General features: G+C 45.7%; 1 protein-coding gene across 1 annotated transcript in view; it reads left to right on the forward strand.

The window, feature by feature from the left end:
• The window catches only part of vax2 (ventral anterior homeobox 2), a 39,607-nt gene that overhangs the window by 590 nt on the left and 20,908 nt on the right, over positions 1-18,109 (forward strand). Inside the window, exon 2 of the mRNA XM_063047346.1 lies at positions 8,249-8,436. Coding sequence (XP_062903416.1) covers positions 8,249-8,436 — 188 coding nt within the window. The remainder of the gene's footprint in view (positions 1-8,248; positions 8,437-18,109) is intronic.

An 18,109-nucleotide genomic window follows, 5' to 3' on the forward strand; every position in this document is an offset into this window, starting at 1 on the left:
TTTTTGCATGGAATTCGATTTAATTTTTGAATATGTATATCTGATTTTTAAAATATCGCCAGGTCATTATAATTAAATTGGCCCAAGCGCGACGAGTTTTCGCCGCCAGCGGTCGCTGGCAAACTCACGCCTGTGGTAACACACACACAAAAAAAAAATTATTGTGCATTATTTTCTCCGCAAATCTCCGGATTTATTCTAGGAACGCAACTCCGAACTTTGTGGACGGATATTAACCCGGGAGAGCGCGCAGCCTTGAGTTGTAACTCGCTCCGGTTATTTCTGTCCAATATATCCCGGCTTCTTTATCGTGTATCGATCATCTAGGAGATTCTTCATTCTTCAACGTACTTTTAATCTACTTAAATTTATTTAGGTATTATATACAGCCGTTTTTAGCGTAATTACATGTTTTTTTTAAAGCCTCGCAATAAATAGAAATCAATCGTAGCCGATTATATCTGGACTGGCGCGCTCTTTCCCTCTTTGTATTATCATGCTGAACTACGTGTCTGCACTAAATCCAATTTTTATTTAATATTTGTCCTTTATAGATTAAAATCGACAGTTCGGCTAATTCGCCGGGGTCTCAGATAATCCGTCAGACCGCGCTTTTTATTTAATTTTAACAATTCTAACTATTATTCCAACAAAACTCCGGGTTTTTGCTCAGTATTTGTTGTTATTTTAAATAAAATACCTAAGGAGAATTTATTACGTGAAATAAACAAAAGCCAAGCCCCTAAAACTGCCCAGAACAGCAATGAAATTGACCGGATAATGGGAGGAAATGTAAACGCTGGAAATCTAAAATAAAAGTCAGTTAGATGGAAAAAAAATCGTTTCCGTTGAACTTGGAGGGGTTACCCTAAATTAAATCCCGTTTGGAAAATTAATAAGTTACATAAATTTTAATTTTGACAGGAGTCGTTGCTGTTCTGAAGATTAGTATCTAAATAAAGGTTTAGACAAATATTCTTTTGCGCCTCTCTGCTCCTTCTCTCACTACATCTTCCTCTCATTCTGTCTTTCTCCCTTTTCTTTCCCTCTCGCTTTCTCAATCTCTCTCCCTTTTCTCTCTGTCTCTCTTTCTGTCTGACCTCTCTCCCTTCTCTCTATCCCAGTGTCTCTCTCATTCTCTACATCTCTCTCCTTTTTATCTCCTTCTCTCGTTCTTTCTTTCCATCTTTTTCTCTCTGTCTCTGTCTCTCTTTCCCGCTTCTGTCTGCCCCTCTCTCCCCTCTCTCTCGCCATCTCTCTATCTCAGTCTCTCTCACTCTCTCCTTTTATCTCCCTCTCTCATTCTTTCTCTCCATCTTTTTCTCCCTGCCTGTCTCTCTCTCTCTCGATCTCTCTCTCCATCTTTCTCTCCCCCCTCGCTCTCTGACTCTCTCTCTCCCTACCTCTGTCTAACTCTTTCTCTGTCTGTCTCTGTCCATCTGTCTGTCTGCAGTCTCCATCTCTCTCTCTCTCTCTCTCTCTCTCTCTCTCTCAACAGAAATAGAGTTTCTCTCTGGAATTTATTACTTTGCGCCTAGGCGGAGTAACATTTTCCCCTTCTGCTCTAAATGTGGTTTTTATAAATGGAGAAACCAATTTAGTTTCCCCTCCTTTTCTCTGCATACAGTTTAAATGTTCAAAATTCAGATAGTGGGAAGATAGGATCCCAGTCAAATTCGCGTGTGTAAGCGGACAGACGCCCGAGTTTTAGGTTTAGAAACTTGGTCCACTTCCCACACAAGGTCTGTTGAATCACTCCGAAAACTGCGTTGTGTTTCCCGTAAGTAGGGGTTATTCTGTTCGTTTTTTTTATGGAGGTGGGGGAGTGAATGGGAATTTTATCTCCCCTTTTACCACGGCGTCCTCGGATTCCCTTTCTCCGCAGAACAAACCCGCCTGTGCGGTTTACTTGCAAGAGCAACTATACCGTTTTTGTAACGTTGAGATGGCGTTTGTTCTAGCCTCCGATGTTTTTTACTAAACAAGCCTCGATACTGAACGAAGCGGCAGAGAGAACGGGGACATTTATACACTGTGAACGATAGTTTGTGAGCAGAAGTTGGGCCTTGAACACAGATATATCCCACAGATAACGAACACATCACATCAGATATGCGCTGAGAATCACCACAAGATATTCGGCAGATGCTGGGAAACCAGCGCTACACACACAAAATACAGGACGAACTCTGCAGGGCAGGCAGCGTCTATGGAAATTAATAAACAGTCGATGTTTCAGGCCGAGACCCGTCATCAGGGCATCAGAACTGTTCATTTCCCTCCATAGGTGCTGCCTGACCTGCTGAGTTCCTCCAGCATTTTGTGTGGGTTATTAGAAACAACTCAGAATATATGATTTAATCCCATTTGGTCTCAGGCGAGTGTGAATCTAAACGAAAACTCATGAGACAAGCAAGAAAGGGTCAAACACAGGTCAGCAAGTCCTTTCCTATCCCAGATTGGCATGTCAAAGCTTAAAATCGCATCAATGCTTACTACTTCACACACACACACACACACACACACACACACACACACAGATATATAAACCCTCTCCTCCACCGTCTCCCACCGAATCAACAACATGCTTTTTTATCTAGTTGATTAAAAAATCATTTTCAATAAAATTCAAGAGCCTTGAAATAATATTATAGCATTAAACTGAGTTTACCATAAATCGGCTGGAGTTCCATATATTATAAATTGTCTCGGAAACAGTTTCAGTATTCCAACTTGTCATGTACACTAATTTTGGTAAAGATCGTTTAGAATGTTTTGCTTTGGTCTAGAAAATATTATTGTTTAGATTTATATAGAGAATGGTCGGGATTAATTTCTCTCTCTCTCTCTCTCTCTCACACACACACACACACACACACACACACACACACACACACACACACGGTACAAGGTTCAGAAACACTCTGAAAATTCATCGAAAACTGGCTGAGATTATATTCATGAAGCGATAGATGTACATGTACTATCCGTACAGTCGGCGGGAGTTAAACGAGCTAACCGTTTTAGTTTCGTTCCGTAGGTAAGGGTTCCCCGGCCCAAATATGCACATGTTGCGAATAGATCCGGAGTGAATCTCTTTTCCTTCGCGGATTCAGTCGATGGGATTCAGAAGATTCAACATGTCAAATTTTCTGCAATATTTAATACCAGTAATTGTCGAAATTTTATTTTTAAAAGACGGAGACATTCCCCTGCGTGGTTAAGTGACAGATACGTTTCGCGGTTCGCGTGTAGCCGATAGAGAGAGTCTGAGAGAGTCTGCTCTGGCGCGGGCTCTGGTCTCCGGTCTCCTGTTTCGCCGTCTCGCCTCTTTCAATCCTTTATCCTCTATCCTCACTATCGCCCTGGTCCGCTGACGCAGACGCTCAGCAATCCGCTGTTGCCGTTAAGAACAATTTAGAGTAAGATGTGAGGTTTAAATTTAAATTAATTTCTAAGTCAGTGGAACATCCCCTCTCCAACCAGCCCCTTCGTTATTTCTCTTTAACCCTTCCGTTCTATTCCTACTTCCCAGTTCAGAAACAGAACCGTAATCAGGTTTAATATCGCTGACATATATCGTGGAAATTGTAGTTTCGCGACAGCAGCACATTGCGGCATCCATAATAAAAACAAATCATAAATTACAATAAGTATTTACAAAATAAATTAAAGGAGTATTGCAAACAGAGGGCAATGGAAAATTAAGGTAGTGTACATGGGTTTATTGTTCATTCTGAAATCCGACGACGGACAGGAGGAGATGTTCCTGAAACGTTGAAAGTGTGCCTCCAGGCTCCACTACCTCTTCCTCGATGGTGGCAGCGGGAAAAGGGCATGTCCATGGATGTTGCCTTTTTGAGGCATCACGTTTTGAAGATGTCCTCGAGGCTGGGGAGGCGAGTGCCTTCAGCATTTTATACGTGCTGCTCCGGATTTCCAGCACCTACAGAATTTAAACACGAGAAATTCTGGCTTCTTCCCCCTTCCTGGCCAGTCCTGATGAAGGGTCTTGGCCCGAAACATCGGCTGTTTATTCCCTTCCACAGATGCTGCCTGATCTGCTGAGCTTCTCCAAAACTTTGTATCTGTAGGATCTCTTGTGTATAAGATATAATTACACCCCAGTGTATCCAACAATACACTAATTTAATGTAATCCACCCTTTACCACCCATACTTACCCTCTCTAACCCCCACACACTCTCCCTTTATCGCCCACACAATCCCTCTGTATCCCCCCACACACACTCCCCTCTCTGTATCCCCCCACACACACTCCCCTCTCTGTATCCCCCCACACACACACTCCCTCTCTATCCCCCCCCACACACACTCCCTCTCTATCAACCACACACACACTCCCTCCCTATCCCCCCCACACACACTCCCTCTGTCTCTGTCCTCGCCTGGTTCTGGGGTCCGAGCCCGAGGCAAGACCTAGGTTCTGGATCCTTGTCCAGTCTCTGGCTCGGACTCCAAGCACAGGCTCCTAGCCCATCGTTCCTAATCCTGGATCCGCATTCCCAAGCCCAGGCTTCTAGTTCATAGTTTCTTGTGTGGGTTCCCCGTCTATCCATGTCCTAGCCCTAGTCTGCGTTCTTGTCCCTGCTCCTGTCTGGCGGACGGACCTCTACCTCACTGAGGACAAACGGCAGCTCTCTGACACCACCTCTTACTTACTCCTGGAACAGGACCCCACCAAAAAACATCAAACCATTGTCTCCCGTACCATCACTGCCCTTATCAACTTCCGGAGACCTTCCATCCTCAGCCACTAAACTCATAATTCCCACACCCCGCACCGCTCGGTTTTACCTCCTCCCCAAGATCCACAAGCCTGATGGAGGTATAGTTGAGGTAGTTGTGAGAGTCAGTGGGCTTGTAGAAGATGTCAGTGGACAGTCTGTCTCCAGAGATGGAGACCGAGAGATCGAGAAAGAGGAGGGAAGTGTCCGAGATAGACCAAGTGAATTTGAGGGCTGGGTGGAAGTTTGAAGTAAAGTCGATGAAATTGACGAGTTCAGCATAGGTGCAGGAAGCAGCACCAATGTAGTCGTCAATGTACCGAAGGAAAAGTTGGGGAGCAGTACCAGAATAGGTTTGGAGCACAGACTGTTCCACATAACCAACGAAGAGGCAGGCAGAGCTGGGCCCATGCAAGTTCCTATAGCTACACCCTTGGTCTGAAGGAAGTGGGAAGAGCCAAAAGAGAAGTTATTGAGTGTGAGAACCAGTTCCGCCAACCGGAGGAGGGTAGTGGTGGTGGGGAACTGGTGAGGTCTATTATCCAGAAAGTAGCCGAGGGCTTTGAGGCCTTCTTGATGGGGAATGGAGGTGTATAGGGATTGGACATCCATAGTGAAAATGAAGCAGTCGGGACCGGGGAACTGGAAGTTATCGAAGAGGTGGGAGGGCATGGGATGTATCCCGGATGTAGGTGGGGAGGGACTGAACTATGGGTGACAAAATGGAGTCCAGGTAGGCAGATACAAGTTCGGTGGGACAGGAGCAGGCAGAAACTATGGGACTACCGGGACAGTCAGTTAGAGCGAAAGTGAAGTGCAGGCAGACAGTAAGATGCAAGATCATAACGAGTTAGTCATCTGGAGTATTGCTTAGAGTTTAGGTTGTCCCATTATAGGAAGGAATTTCAAGTTCCTGGGTGTTAAGATCTCTGATCCCAACATATCGATGCAGCTACAAAGAAGGCAAGACAGTGGCTATATTTCATTAAGAGTTCGAAGAGATTTGGTTTGTCAAACTCGAAAACTTCTACAGCTTTACCGTGGAGAACATTCTGACCGGCTGCATCACTGTCTGGTATGGGGGGCCGGGGGGGGGGCGGTGCGGCTAATGCACAAGATCGAAAGAAGCTGCAGAAAGTTGTAAAATTAGTCAGCTCCATCTTGGTTACCAGCGTCAGTAGTATCAAAGACAACTTCAAGGTGCCCCAGAAAGGTGGCATCCGCTATTAAGGACCCCCATCACCCAGGATGTGCCCTCTTCTCATTGTTGGCGTCAGGAGGGCGGTACAGGAGCCTGAAGGCAGACACTCAGCGATTCAGGAACAACCTCTACCTCTCTGCCATCCGATTCCTAAATAGTCACAATGGGGGGCGTTGGGAACAGACCCAAATGCAAGACACAGACACTGAAGTACAAGGAACAGGACTTACTAGAGTAGGGACGTGACAGGATACAGACAAGGAGCAAGGACAAGAACGCAGACTAGGGCTAGGACATGGACTAGACAGGGAACCCAGACAAGAAACTATGAACTAGAAGCCTGGGCTTGGGAATGCGGATCCAGGACTAGGAACCATGGACCAGGAGCCTGTGCATGGAGTCCGACCCAGAACCTGGACGAGGACCCAGAACCTGGGTCTTGCCTTGGGCTCGGACCCCAGAACCAGGCAAGGACATGACATGGCCACAGGACAGGACGTGGCTGGGGTCTTGAGGCTTGACGCTGCAGGCTTGGGGTCTTGATGCTTGAGGCTGGGGTCTTGAGTCTTGAGGCTTGAGGCTGGGGTCTTAAGGCTAGAAGCTCGGGTCTTGGAATGCGGAGGCTGAGAACTCGGAGGCTGGAGCTCAGAGACAGACTGAGAACTGTACATCAACACAGAGCCGGGACTATCCTTCGAAAAGCCTGGACTCATCTTTAACACGACACCAACATGAGACAGGACAGTACATAGACATAGAGCCGGGACTTGTACTTAGACAAGCCAGGACTCAACTTCTTCTCCACACCAAGGTGAGACAGGACCATCCGTCACCCAGGAACGGTCGAACTTACCCAACAGAGGCAAAGACAAGACAAGACAAGATAGGTTCCCCCCCCCCCCCCCGCAGGGCAACAGCAGGACGGCCTGACTTACCCCACGGAGGCGAGGACAAGACAAATCCCCCCCTCAGGGCAACAGCAGAACGGCCTGACTTACCCCACGGAGGCAAGGACAAGATAAGACAGATGCTCCCGCAGGGCAATTGCAGAACAGCCTGACTTACCCCACGGAGGCGAGGACAAGAAAAGACAAACACCGAAGAAAGACCGACAGTTCCATCTCTGCATCGGGGTTGCTCTAAGTTGCAGTTACGGCCAGCAACCTCGGCTGGCTATGGAAACAGCTGGATCCCTCCTTAGCTCGGAGTGGCTGACGGCCACTCAGCTGGCCCAGGAAACGGCCGAATCCATACCGCAAAGACATCTCCGACTACCGACAGCAAGGCTCACTGAAGCGATGGTTCTCCAACGCGGCCTAAAGATGGCAAGAGGCTGCTCTAGCCTTCCACCAGCAGGTTGCTCCCAGGGAATCTTGACAAGACAAACCAGCAGCCCACACTCAACCCCAAGGCTACTTGTATTCTAAGCCCCAAGATGGGAATCAGGTGCCTATGATTAACATAACCAAAACAAGGGACAGCTGAAAGACCCGAAGTCCTGAATCCACGGACGGGACCATGACATAAATGGACATTGAACCCATGAACACTATTTCATTTTTATATCATTTCCTGTTTTTGCACTATTTTTAATGTAACCATTTAATACACATTTAGTTATGCCATTTAATTACTGTATTGATTTATTTATTTTGTTTCTCTATATTTTATCTTAAAAGGTCTTTTAAGAGACTGTTAGATAGTTACATGGAGCTTAGTAAATTAGAGGGCTGTAGGTAAGCCTAGGTAATTTCTAAGGTAGGAACATGTTCGGCACAGCTTTGTGGGCCGAAGGGCCTGTATTGTGCTGTAGGTTTTCTATGTTTCTATATCACCATGTATTACATTGTTCTGAGGCCGCTAAGTTAACAAATTTCATGACAGATGCTGGTGATAATCAACCTGATTCTGATTAGTAAGGTGAGAGGGGATAATTTCAGAGGAGATGTGAGGGGCAAGTTTTTTTACAGAGAGTGGGGGCGCCTGGAATGCGCTGCCAGCGGTGATGGTAGAGGCAGGTACATTAATGACTTCTAAGAGGCGTTTAGATAGGAACATCAGTGTGAGGAAAATGGAAGGATATGTTCCTATGCTGGATTCTATTTTCTATTATGAGGTCGAGTCCATTTTATCACACTAGGGGACCGTTCAATAGTCTTATCACAGTGGATAGAAGCTGTCCTTGAGCCTGGCGGGACGTGTTTTCAGACTTTTGATTCTTCTTCCCTATGAAGTCTTATCGCCGTTGATGTGAGATGTTCTGGGACGGGGACTGACCGCTGTTCTCTCTCTCTGCCCAGACGCCAAAGGGACCATCCGTGAGATCGTGCTGCCCCGTGGCTTGGATTTGGACCGACCGAAGCGGACGAGGACGTCGTTCACGGCCGAGCAGCTGTACCGGCTGGAGATGGAGTTTCAGCGTTGTCAGTACGTGGTGGGCCGTGAGCGCACCGAGCTAGCGCGCCAGCTCAGTCTCTCCGAGACGCAGGTACCCCCTTGCCGATAGGGTCCGGGGCCGGGTGAGGGTGCACAGCAGCTCCGGGCCGCAGCTGGCCCCGCGCTCGGTGCGTGTTCGTGTGTGCGTAAGAGAGAGAGACAGACAGAGAGAGAGGGACAGGGTGGGATGGGAGTAAGAGACTATCAGACAAAGAGAGACATAGAGAGGGACAGTGAGAAAGAGACAGAGAGACAGTAAGAGATGGGGGAGGGTAGGATACAGAGTTAGAGAGAGGGAGAGAGACAAAGACAGAGATAGAGAGAGAGAAAGAGTGAGCTATATAGAGAAAGACAGATAGATCAATATATAAAGCTAGAAAGACAGATAGAGAGAAAGAGAGAGAGAAAGAGAGGGTGAACGAGAGGGAGAAAGAGGGAGAGAGGGGGAGAGAGAGAGGGAGGGAGAGAGAGAGAGGGAGAGAGAGAGAGAGGGAGGGAGAGAGAGAGGGAGAGAGAGAGAGAGAATCTCATTGGGACTGGGACTGATACAGCCAACCTGATATTCACTCTGTCCATCCAGCTGTGACTGACCCAGCCAGGACATACCGGCCCAGGGGTTGAGTTTCAGCGGGCGGGCAAGGCAGAACTGCTGGAGGAATTGCATCGAAAGGTCTCAGGAGAGGGTGCTCTCCCCACAATACTCGCCCGTACAGCAGGACTTGCTGCTGGTTTTAAGTTTCTGTGGAAACTTGCCGGGGTGGGCGGGGGGTGGGGGGGGGGAGATTAGTTGCTGGGTAAATATTCTGTGGTCGGGCGGAGTTTAAATGGGAGCCCACTGGGGCAGGTGAGTGTGACCATTAATTTAGTGAATTCTGACCCAGAAACAGGCACCGGGGTTTCTAAATTCAATGAAATAAATCGGAATTACGGAGATCAGGGTGGGGATCAGGAGAGGAGATCCCGCCGCTCTGACCAATGTGATCGATTTAACCGTTTCCTCTGTCCCAGGACAGATGAGGAAGGGAAAACTAACGCACACAAAATGCTGGACTGACGAAGGGTCTCGGTCCGAAACGTCTGCTGTTTATTCTTCTCCATAGACGCTGCCTGGCCTGCTGAGTTCCTCCAGCATTCTGTGTGTTGCTTGGATTTCCAGCGTCTGCAGATTTTCTCCCGTTTGTGAAATTAACGCTGGCGTTGGCGGTGCCGTTCGAACCCCAAACCAAACAACCGAAAACATTAGTCATTAAAACATACAAAATTTATTCAAATATTAAATACACACAAAGGTCAGGGGTTACAATACACAATCGGGTGGGGGGGGGGGGCCGTTCCCGAAAGTCGGTTCGACAGGGTCCGGGGCTGGGTAAGGTTCCACAGCAGCTTTTAATGGTTAGTAAGTTTGCTGAGGACACAAAGTTTGGGGTGTTGTGGATAGTCTTCTGGAGGGTTGTCAGAGGTTACAGCGGGACATCGATATGAGGCAGAACTGGGCTGAGAAGTGGCAGATGGATTTCAACCCGTGGTCAAGTGATTAAGGCATTGGACTAGCGACCTGAAGGTCGTGAGTTCGAGCCCCAGACGAGGGAACGTGTTGTGTCCTTGAGCAAGGCACTTAATCACACATTGCTCTGCGACGACACTGGTGCCAAGCTGTATGTGTCCTAATGCCCTTCCCTTGGACAACATTGGTGTCTTGGAGAGGGGAAACCTGCAGCATGGGCAACTGCCGGTCTTCCGTACAACCTTGCCCAGGCCTGCGCTCTGGAGAGTGAAGACTTTCCAGGCGCAGATGCATGGTCTAGTAAGACTAACGGATGCCTTAACTTAATAACTCTTGGCAGTGTGGAGGACCTGAGAGATCTTGGCGTCCGAGTCCATAGGACAATCAAAGCTGCTGCGCAGGTTGACAATGTTATTAAGAAGGCGTATGGTGTGTTGGCTGTGGGATTGAGTTCAAGAGCTGTAAGGTAATGTTGAAGCTATAGAAGACCTTGGTCAGACCTCACTTGGAGTACTGTGTTCAATTCTGGTCACCTCACTACAGGAAAGATGCGGATACTATAGAGAGAGTGCAGACGAGATTTACAAGGATGTTGCCTAGATTGGAGAGCATGCCTTATGAGAATAGGTTGCGTGAACTTGGTCTTTTCTCCTTGGAGCGACAGAGGATAAGAGGTGATCTGATAGAGGTGTATAAGACATTGAGAGGCATTGATCATGTGGATGGCCAGAGGCTTTTTTCCCAGGGATGAAATGACTAACACGAGGGGGCATAGTTTTAAGGTGCTTGGAAATATGTACCAAGGGGACACAGAGTGCTGGGTGGTGGAAGCGGATATAATAGGGTCTTTTAAGAGCTTCTTAGATATTTACATGGAGCTTAGAAAAATAGAGGGCTATGCACTAGGGAAATTCTAGGCAGCTTCTAGAGTATTTTACATTGTGGGCCATAGAACATGTCTATGTCTATGTTCTATGTTTGATCTACCCTTAGCGACCAGATGCTCCCTGTCCAAGGACACCCAGACACTAACGTAACCCTAGAAGAGGGGCAGGCAGGTTCAGAGTCCTTGACTGCCCTTCTCCTTTCACATCTTTAGCTAAAAAGGTCAAATAAGCATTAATGTGAAATGTGTGCAAGTTATTTATGGTGTGTATCTGTCCATTGTATTATTGAACTCAGTAGGAGAGGGACTAGCCGGACGGTGATGACAAAGGGCTGAATGGCCTTCTTCCAAACCATAATCATCTTGTAAACCTCCTTTGAACTCTCTGCGAAGCCAGCACATCCTTTCTGAGACGTGGGGGCCATGGGTGCCATGGTAGTGTAGCAGTTAGTGCAGATCTATTACAGACAGGGGCGGCAGAGTTTAGAGTTCAATTCTGGCCCCCTCCTGTAAGGAGTTGGTATGTTTGTTTCTGGGTTTCTTCCCACAATCCAAAGATGTAGCGGTGAATTGTCCAGTGATTAGGCTAGGGTTAAATCGGTGGGTTGCTGGAGGTGTGGCTCGTTGGGCCTATTCAGTGCTGTAGTTCCAAATAAATAAATAAATTGCATATTCTCCAAACTCTTGGGGAGTGTTTCCAAAGTCACTATATCCCACACAGTGATGTGCTGTGCTCTAGACAAGCCCAAAGTCGAAGTCCTGTTTGAGAGGTAGGCCAGGATAGGTTATCGGTACAAGCAACACATTTCACGACTTAGGGCAGAGACTAGATGCAGAGAGTATGTTTCCAATGGCAGGAGTTCAGGACCAGGAGTCAAAGTCAAGTTTATTGTCATCTGCTCAAGTCCATGTGTGCACAGGTCACTGCCCACCCGCTACAGCAGCACCACAGGCACAGTGCATCAGATAAGCAGCATTCACAAGCAAAACACAACTTTACCATAAATTATACAAGAAAATACAAATCAGTCAAAAAAAAATCCATCAAATTCCAGTGGAATTTTCATTGAAAGTGAATCACATGTAGACAGGGCGGTGAAGAAGGCTTTACCACACTGACCTTCATCAGTCTGAGCATTGAGTACAGGAGCTGGGACATTAAGTTGCAGTGTTGGGAGGCCACACTTGGAGTGTGGGGTACAGTTCGATCATCCTGTTGTAGGAAGGATGCGGTTGAACTGGAGAGAGTGCAGAAAAGATTTACCAGGCTGCTATTGGCTCTAGAAGGCCGATTTGTTGGGAGAAGTTGGCCAAGATAGGTCTTTATTGCTAAGGGGACTGAAGGGCAACCTTATAGAAATATATGAAGTTAACAGAGGCATAGATACAGTGGATGGTAACAGACTTTTCCTAGGGTAGAGGCGTAGATTTAGGGTGAAACGGGAAACATTTAAAGGGACAACTTTTCTTCCCAGGGTGTGGTGAGTATATGGAATGAGCTGCCAGAGGAAGTGGTTGTGGCAGGTACAACAGTAGATATCATGGGCAGGTACATGGAGAGGTGGGGATTAGAGGGATATGGGCCGAACGCAGGAAATTGGGACTCGCTGGATGGGCATCGCGGTCGGAATGGATTGGTTGGGCCGAAGGGTCTGTATCTGCGCTGTTCTGCTCTGTGACGGCGACTCTGTGGGACTGTCTCACTTGCCGTGCGTGTTATTTGTGATCCTGCGCATGTCCCCAGATTCAATGTTCTCCGCCGTATCACTGACCACACTCCCGCGCCAAGGCGGGCCGCTGGGTCCCAAGTTGCTAACGGACCGCAGATCCAGGGAGTTGTCCGTTTCCTGACGCTGGACTGAATCCATTTTGGCTGCCTGCACATTGCTCAGTCAAATTTCTTTCCGTGCTGAGTAACTCGTTGTCAACTTGTTCTGCAGCGTGAAGGCACCGTCTTTACCAAGGAGTGCGCAGCAGAGGAAATCCGTCAGAGCATGACACAGGAGCAGAATTCGGCCATTCGGTCCATCGAGTCCGCTCCGCTATTCCATCATGGCTGATTTATTAACCCTCTCAACCCCATTCTCCTGACTTCTCCCTGTGACCTTTGATGCCCTGACTAATCAAGAACCTATCAATCTCCGTTTTAGATATACCCAGTGACTCGGCCTTCACTGCAGTATGTGGCAATGAATTCCATAGATTCACCACCCTCTGGCTAAAGAAATTCCTCCTCATCTCTGTTCTAAAGGGACGTCCCTCTATTCTGAGGCTGTACCCTCTGGTCCTAAACATCCTCATCACATCCACTCCATCGAGGACTTCCAATATTCAGTAGGTTTCAATGAGATCCACACTCACTCTTCTAAATTCCGGCAAGTACAGGCCCAAAGACATCAAACACTCCTGAAATGTTAACCCTTTCTTTCCCGGGAACTTTCTTGTAAACCTTCTTTGGACCATCTCCGATGCCAGAAAATCCTTTCTCAGATAAGGGGCACAAAACTACTCACAATTCTCCAAGTGCGGTCTGACCAATGCTTTATAAAGTCTCAGCATTACATCCTTGCTCCTGTATTCTAGTCCTCCGGAAATGAATGATAATCCGTTCTTGTTTTTACTCCAAGTGTGGAAATTTTGATCACAAGTCAATTGCTGACTGTGTTCATATTTGCTCGGCTGTGTTGCAGTTCAGTTGGAGCTTTGTACTTTGGCGAGGTTAGTTACATCTATCCCGGTGCTATTGCTGATTACATTTTGTTATCCTTGTAGTAGGTTGGATAATTTATAATTGGATCAGTATGTAATGTTTTGTTTCTTTGTTCAGTTGTGAATGCCCACAAGAAACTGACTCTCAGAGTATTATATAGTGACAAATACGGTACTGTGCAAATGTCTTGGGTAATATGTATAGCTAGAGTGCCCCAGACTTCTGCACAGCACTGTGTTTGTCTGCATGGAGCGGAGAGCCAGTTTGTAAATCTACTGGGAGCATAGTGTGTTGGGAATGGTGAGGCTGGAGTGCTGCAGGAGGGGTGAGAGACCGATGGCAGAGAAGGAGTGCCAGGGCAGGAGGGTGGCGCGGGTGCAGACACACCCAGCCCTGAGACACCAGGCAAGATCATTTGATACAAAACAGTTGGTTTATTGATCATTACAGAATGTCCCTCTGGTGCATCTCACTCCCTCCCCTCTCCCTTCCCCTTTGTCCAACCATGATTCCCCTCTCCCTGCCCCCTTCCCACTCTCAGTCCACGATAGGGACCCATATAAGAATTGGGTTTATCATCACTCATACATGTCATCAAATTTGTTTGTTGTTTTCTTGTGGCAGCAGTACAGTGCAATACATAAAATTACTATGGCACCCTAGCTGTATATATGTCCCTAGGACTTTAATACAGTACTGTACTGTACATACTACAATAATAAAATTTATTTCAACTTTTCAACCTTGAGTTTGAGTTTGGTCATGTTATTTGTGTAAAAATCCCATTAAATACAGCAAATAACATTGATATTTGAGACTGTCATTGTTCAGTGAGTGTGTAGAATTTTGTGGCTTTTATGATGTGGGTCTTTTGATGTTGGATTGGTATGTTATTTTAATTTTAGCTTGGAATGTTTATGTTGAATTTGTTACAGTTTATTCAGTGAGCTGAATTTATCGGAGTTTGAGAGATGATTGGATTGTTCTACTTAACCATATTTGATGAATTTATAATTTGTATGTAGCTAGTTTATTGTTCTGTGGATGTATTTTATTTGACAGAATCTGTAAGTGGTTTACATCTGCAAAGTTGCTTGTGTTTCTGGTTTAATATAGATCATTTGGTATGTTGTTTCAAGATTGTTTAATGTTTAATGTGATTTCCAGTACACAAGAGTAAAGGAGAATGAAATGATTGTTACTCTGGATCTGATGCAACACAGAAAAAACCACAATAAGATAAAGAACACAATAATAAAAACATAAATAAATATAAAAAAGCCAAGATAGCTTATGTGGAGAGATTGATTGTATGTCCATAAAGTGATGCTAGGCACAGAAATGTCTATATATAAAATGACAGACAGGAAATGATAAAGTAGTGGTGGTTGGGGGTGTGGAGGGGTGGGTTACTGAGTGGAGGTGTTAGTCAGCTTTACTGATTGGGAAAAGTAACTGTTTTTGAATCTGGTGGTCCTGGCGTGGATGCTACGTAGCCTCCTTCCTGATGGGAGTGGGACAAACAGTCTATGAGCAGGGTGGGTGGGATCCTTCATGATGTTTCCGGCACCTTTCTGTATTTATGTCCTTGACAGTGAGCAGGCTGGTGCCGGTGATGCATTGGGCAGTTTTGACCACCCATCATGGTTACAGCTACAGAGAAAAGACGGTGTGGGTAAATAATAAGGTGTACGATCACAATGAGGGGTGGCATGGTTAGCACAATGTTTTACAGTACCAGTGTCCTGGGTTCAATACCGAGCACTGCCTATAAGGAGTTAGTGCATTCTCTCTGTGACCGTGTGGATTTCCTCCAGTTGTTCCGGTTTCATCTCACTGTCCAAAGATGTACTGGTTGGTAGGTTACTTGGTCATTGTAAATTGTCCCGTGATTATGCTAGGATTAAATTGGGGGTTGCTTGGTGGTTCGGCTTGGACACCCAGAAGGGGCTGCTCTGCACTGTATCTTCATGAATAAATAAACAAGGTAGATTGTGAGCTCAAGGTTCCATCTTATCACTCTGGGGAACCGTTCAAGTCTGATAACAGTACGAGAGATGCTCTGAATATTGTGCTTTCTGCAAGTTGAATTTAAAATTTGTTGCATTTTATTATTACTATTTTAATAAGTAGATTTTGTAATTGTAACACTTTTTGTTTGAAGTATTTTGTGTCTTTGCATTACATTGCTTGACTATAGAGGTTGGGTTATTGGATTTTGAAGCTATTGGTATTCTGTTCAATTACGCTTTTTTTTGCATTTGTTGAAGATGCCATTTTTTTTAGTATTCGTACTTACTGCCTTTTACGGCACTGGTGTTTAAGGCAGCAATGAATGTCTTCTATCTCTGTCTGACCTTGGCCATCTTCTCTATTGTGCCCCAAGAGTGGTTCAGGGTCCTCAGGCGCACACAGGTATAGAAGGGTTCTATATTGCTGTTTCTGTAACAATTTATTTTGACAGTCAGGGTTGTTAACCCTGAGCTGGACTCCCCTGAACATGGAGGATGGGTGGACCATTCTTAGTCTGGCCTCTACCCTTTGACCTGTTGGCATGGGTGACCTTATCAATAGCAAAAGCGTAAAGTCCTGACTCCCGCCAACAAAGCTCTCCAGATCATTGAGGTACGCGAGCCTCCAAACCCTACGACAAGGTTGTGGTCCTCTTGGATGTTTTCTGTATTCATTTTAGTTTAAATGAGAGAGGAAATGTTTGAACGGATAGAAGGGGTTAAAGACAGAGTATAGGAGTAGGATATGAAAGGGAAGTTGAGGTATTTTTTATAAAGAGAGAAATAGTCAAATGTAATGTTCTAGAATAACGGAATGAAACTGATGTTTGAGTGAAACTTGGGACTTTCTGTACTCTAAACAGGATCGCAGAATCACAATCGCATTTATTACTACTGACGTATGACGTGGTATCATAAAGCAGTGATTGGGGCTGTGCAGCAGACTGAAGAATCCAATGGCTTTGAGAAATCAAGGGTCAAGGATCAGCTTTATTCACCATATACATTTACATGTTTGAGGAATTTACCGTGGTGTGTTGGCGCGGCATGCACCGAAAACAACATTCAACGATAACATAAAAAATAAAGCCAGAGGTTAAAGTATGAATATGGAATAAAATGTGCATAAATATATAAATACCAGCAAGTATTTATGAAACAGCTTTATAAAAAGTGGACTAAAGTGTTTACAGTGAAGTGACCGAGCTAATAGATAATGGAGGGCTAACTAGAAAGGTTGATCAGATCAACTGTCTGGGGGGAAGAAACTTTTAAGAAGGCATGAAGTATTGGTTTTATAGTGCTATAGTGCTTTCTAGAAGGAAGCTTTTTGAAAAAGACAGTTTGCAGGGTGACTAGTGTCAGATAAAGACATGAAGTTGCTATCAAGTATAAGAAACAAATGGATAATGTAGAAAAAGGAATAATGAGGTAGTGTTCATGGATTCATGAACCATTTGAAAGCTGATGGCAGAGGGGAAGAAGATGTTTCTGAAACACTGAGTGTGTGTCTTCAGGCTCCTGTATCTCCTCCCTGATGGTAGCAGTGAGAAGAGGGCACGCCTGGAAGGTGAGGATCCCTAATGATGGATATCGCCTTCTTGAGCCACTGTCTCTAAAAGATGTCCTCGATGGTGGAGAGGGCTGTGTCCATGCTATAGCCGGCTGAGCCTACAACACTCTGCAGCCTCGTCGTTTGTCTTTGCTAGGGAAAAGCTGCTTCCATCAAAACGGGGAAGGAATAAGAACTGGTGATATGAAGTGGGACTAGAAATGATAGAGGAGACATTTAAAAGGCTACTTAAATGTCAAAATAGCAATAAGATCTAGGAGCAGAATTAAGTCATTCAGCCCATCGAGTCAGCTCCGCCATTCCAACATGATTGAATTAAGATCATAGGACCATAAGATATAGGAGCAAAATTAGGCCATTTGGCCCATCGAGTCTGCTCCAGCATTTCATTATGGCTGATCCATTTTCCTTCTCAGCCCCAATCTCCTGCCTTGTCCCCATATCCTTTCATGCCCTGACCAATATATCAACCTATCCCTTAAATATAGCCAATGTTTTGGCCTCCACAGCCACCTGAGGCAAATAATTCCACAGATTCATCACTCTCTGGCTAAAGAAATTCTTCCTCATCTCCATTCTAAAAGGATGCACTCTATTCTGAGGTTTCAATGAGATCCCTGCCATTCTTCTAAACTCCAGTCACTACAGACCCAGAGCCATCAAACACTCCTCATATGTTAACTCTTTTATTCCTGGGATCATTCTCGTGAACCTTCGCTGGACTCTCTCCAATGCCAGCACATCCTTTCTTAGTTACGAGCTCAAAGCTGCTCACTATGCTCCAATGACCAATGTCTTAGTAATATATCCTTGCTTTTATATCCTTGTCCTCCTGAGTGAATGCTAACACTGTATTTGCCATCCTGACCACTGATTCACCCTGCAAGTTAACCTTTATGGAATCCTGCACCATGATTCCCACTCGCTTTGCACCTCCGATTTATAAATTTTCTCCCTGTTAAGACTATGCCTTTATTCCATCTACCAAAGTGCATGACCATGCACTTCTCTACACCAGATTCCATCTGCCACTTCTTTGC

The sequence above is a fragment of the Mobula hypostoma genome, chromosome 4 (genome assembly GCF_963921235.1).
Source record: "Mobula hypostoma chromosome 4, sMobHyp1.1, whole genome shotgun sequence".
NCBI classification, from domain to species: Eukaryota; Metazoa; Chordata; class Chondrichthyes; order Myliobatiformes; family Myliobatidae; genus Mobula; species Mobula hypostoma.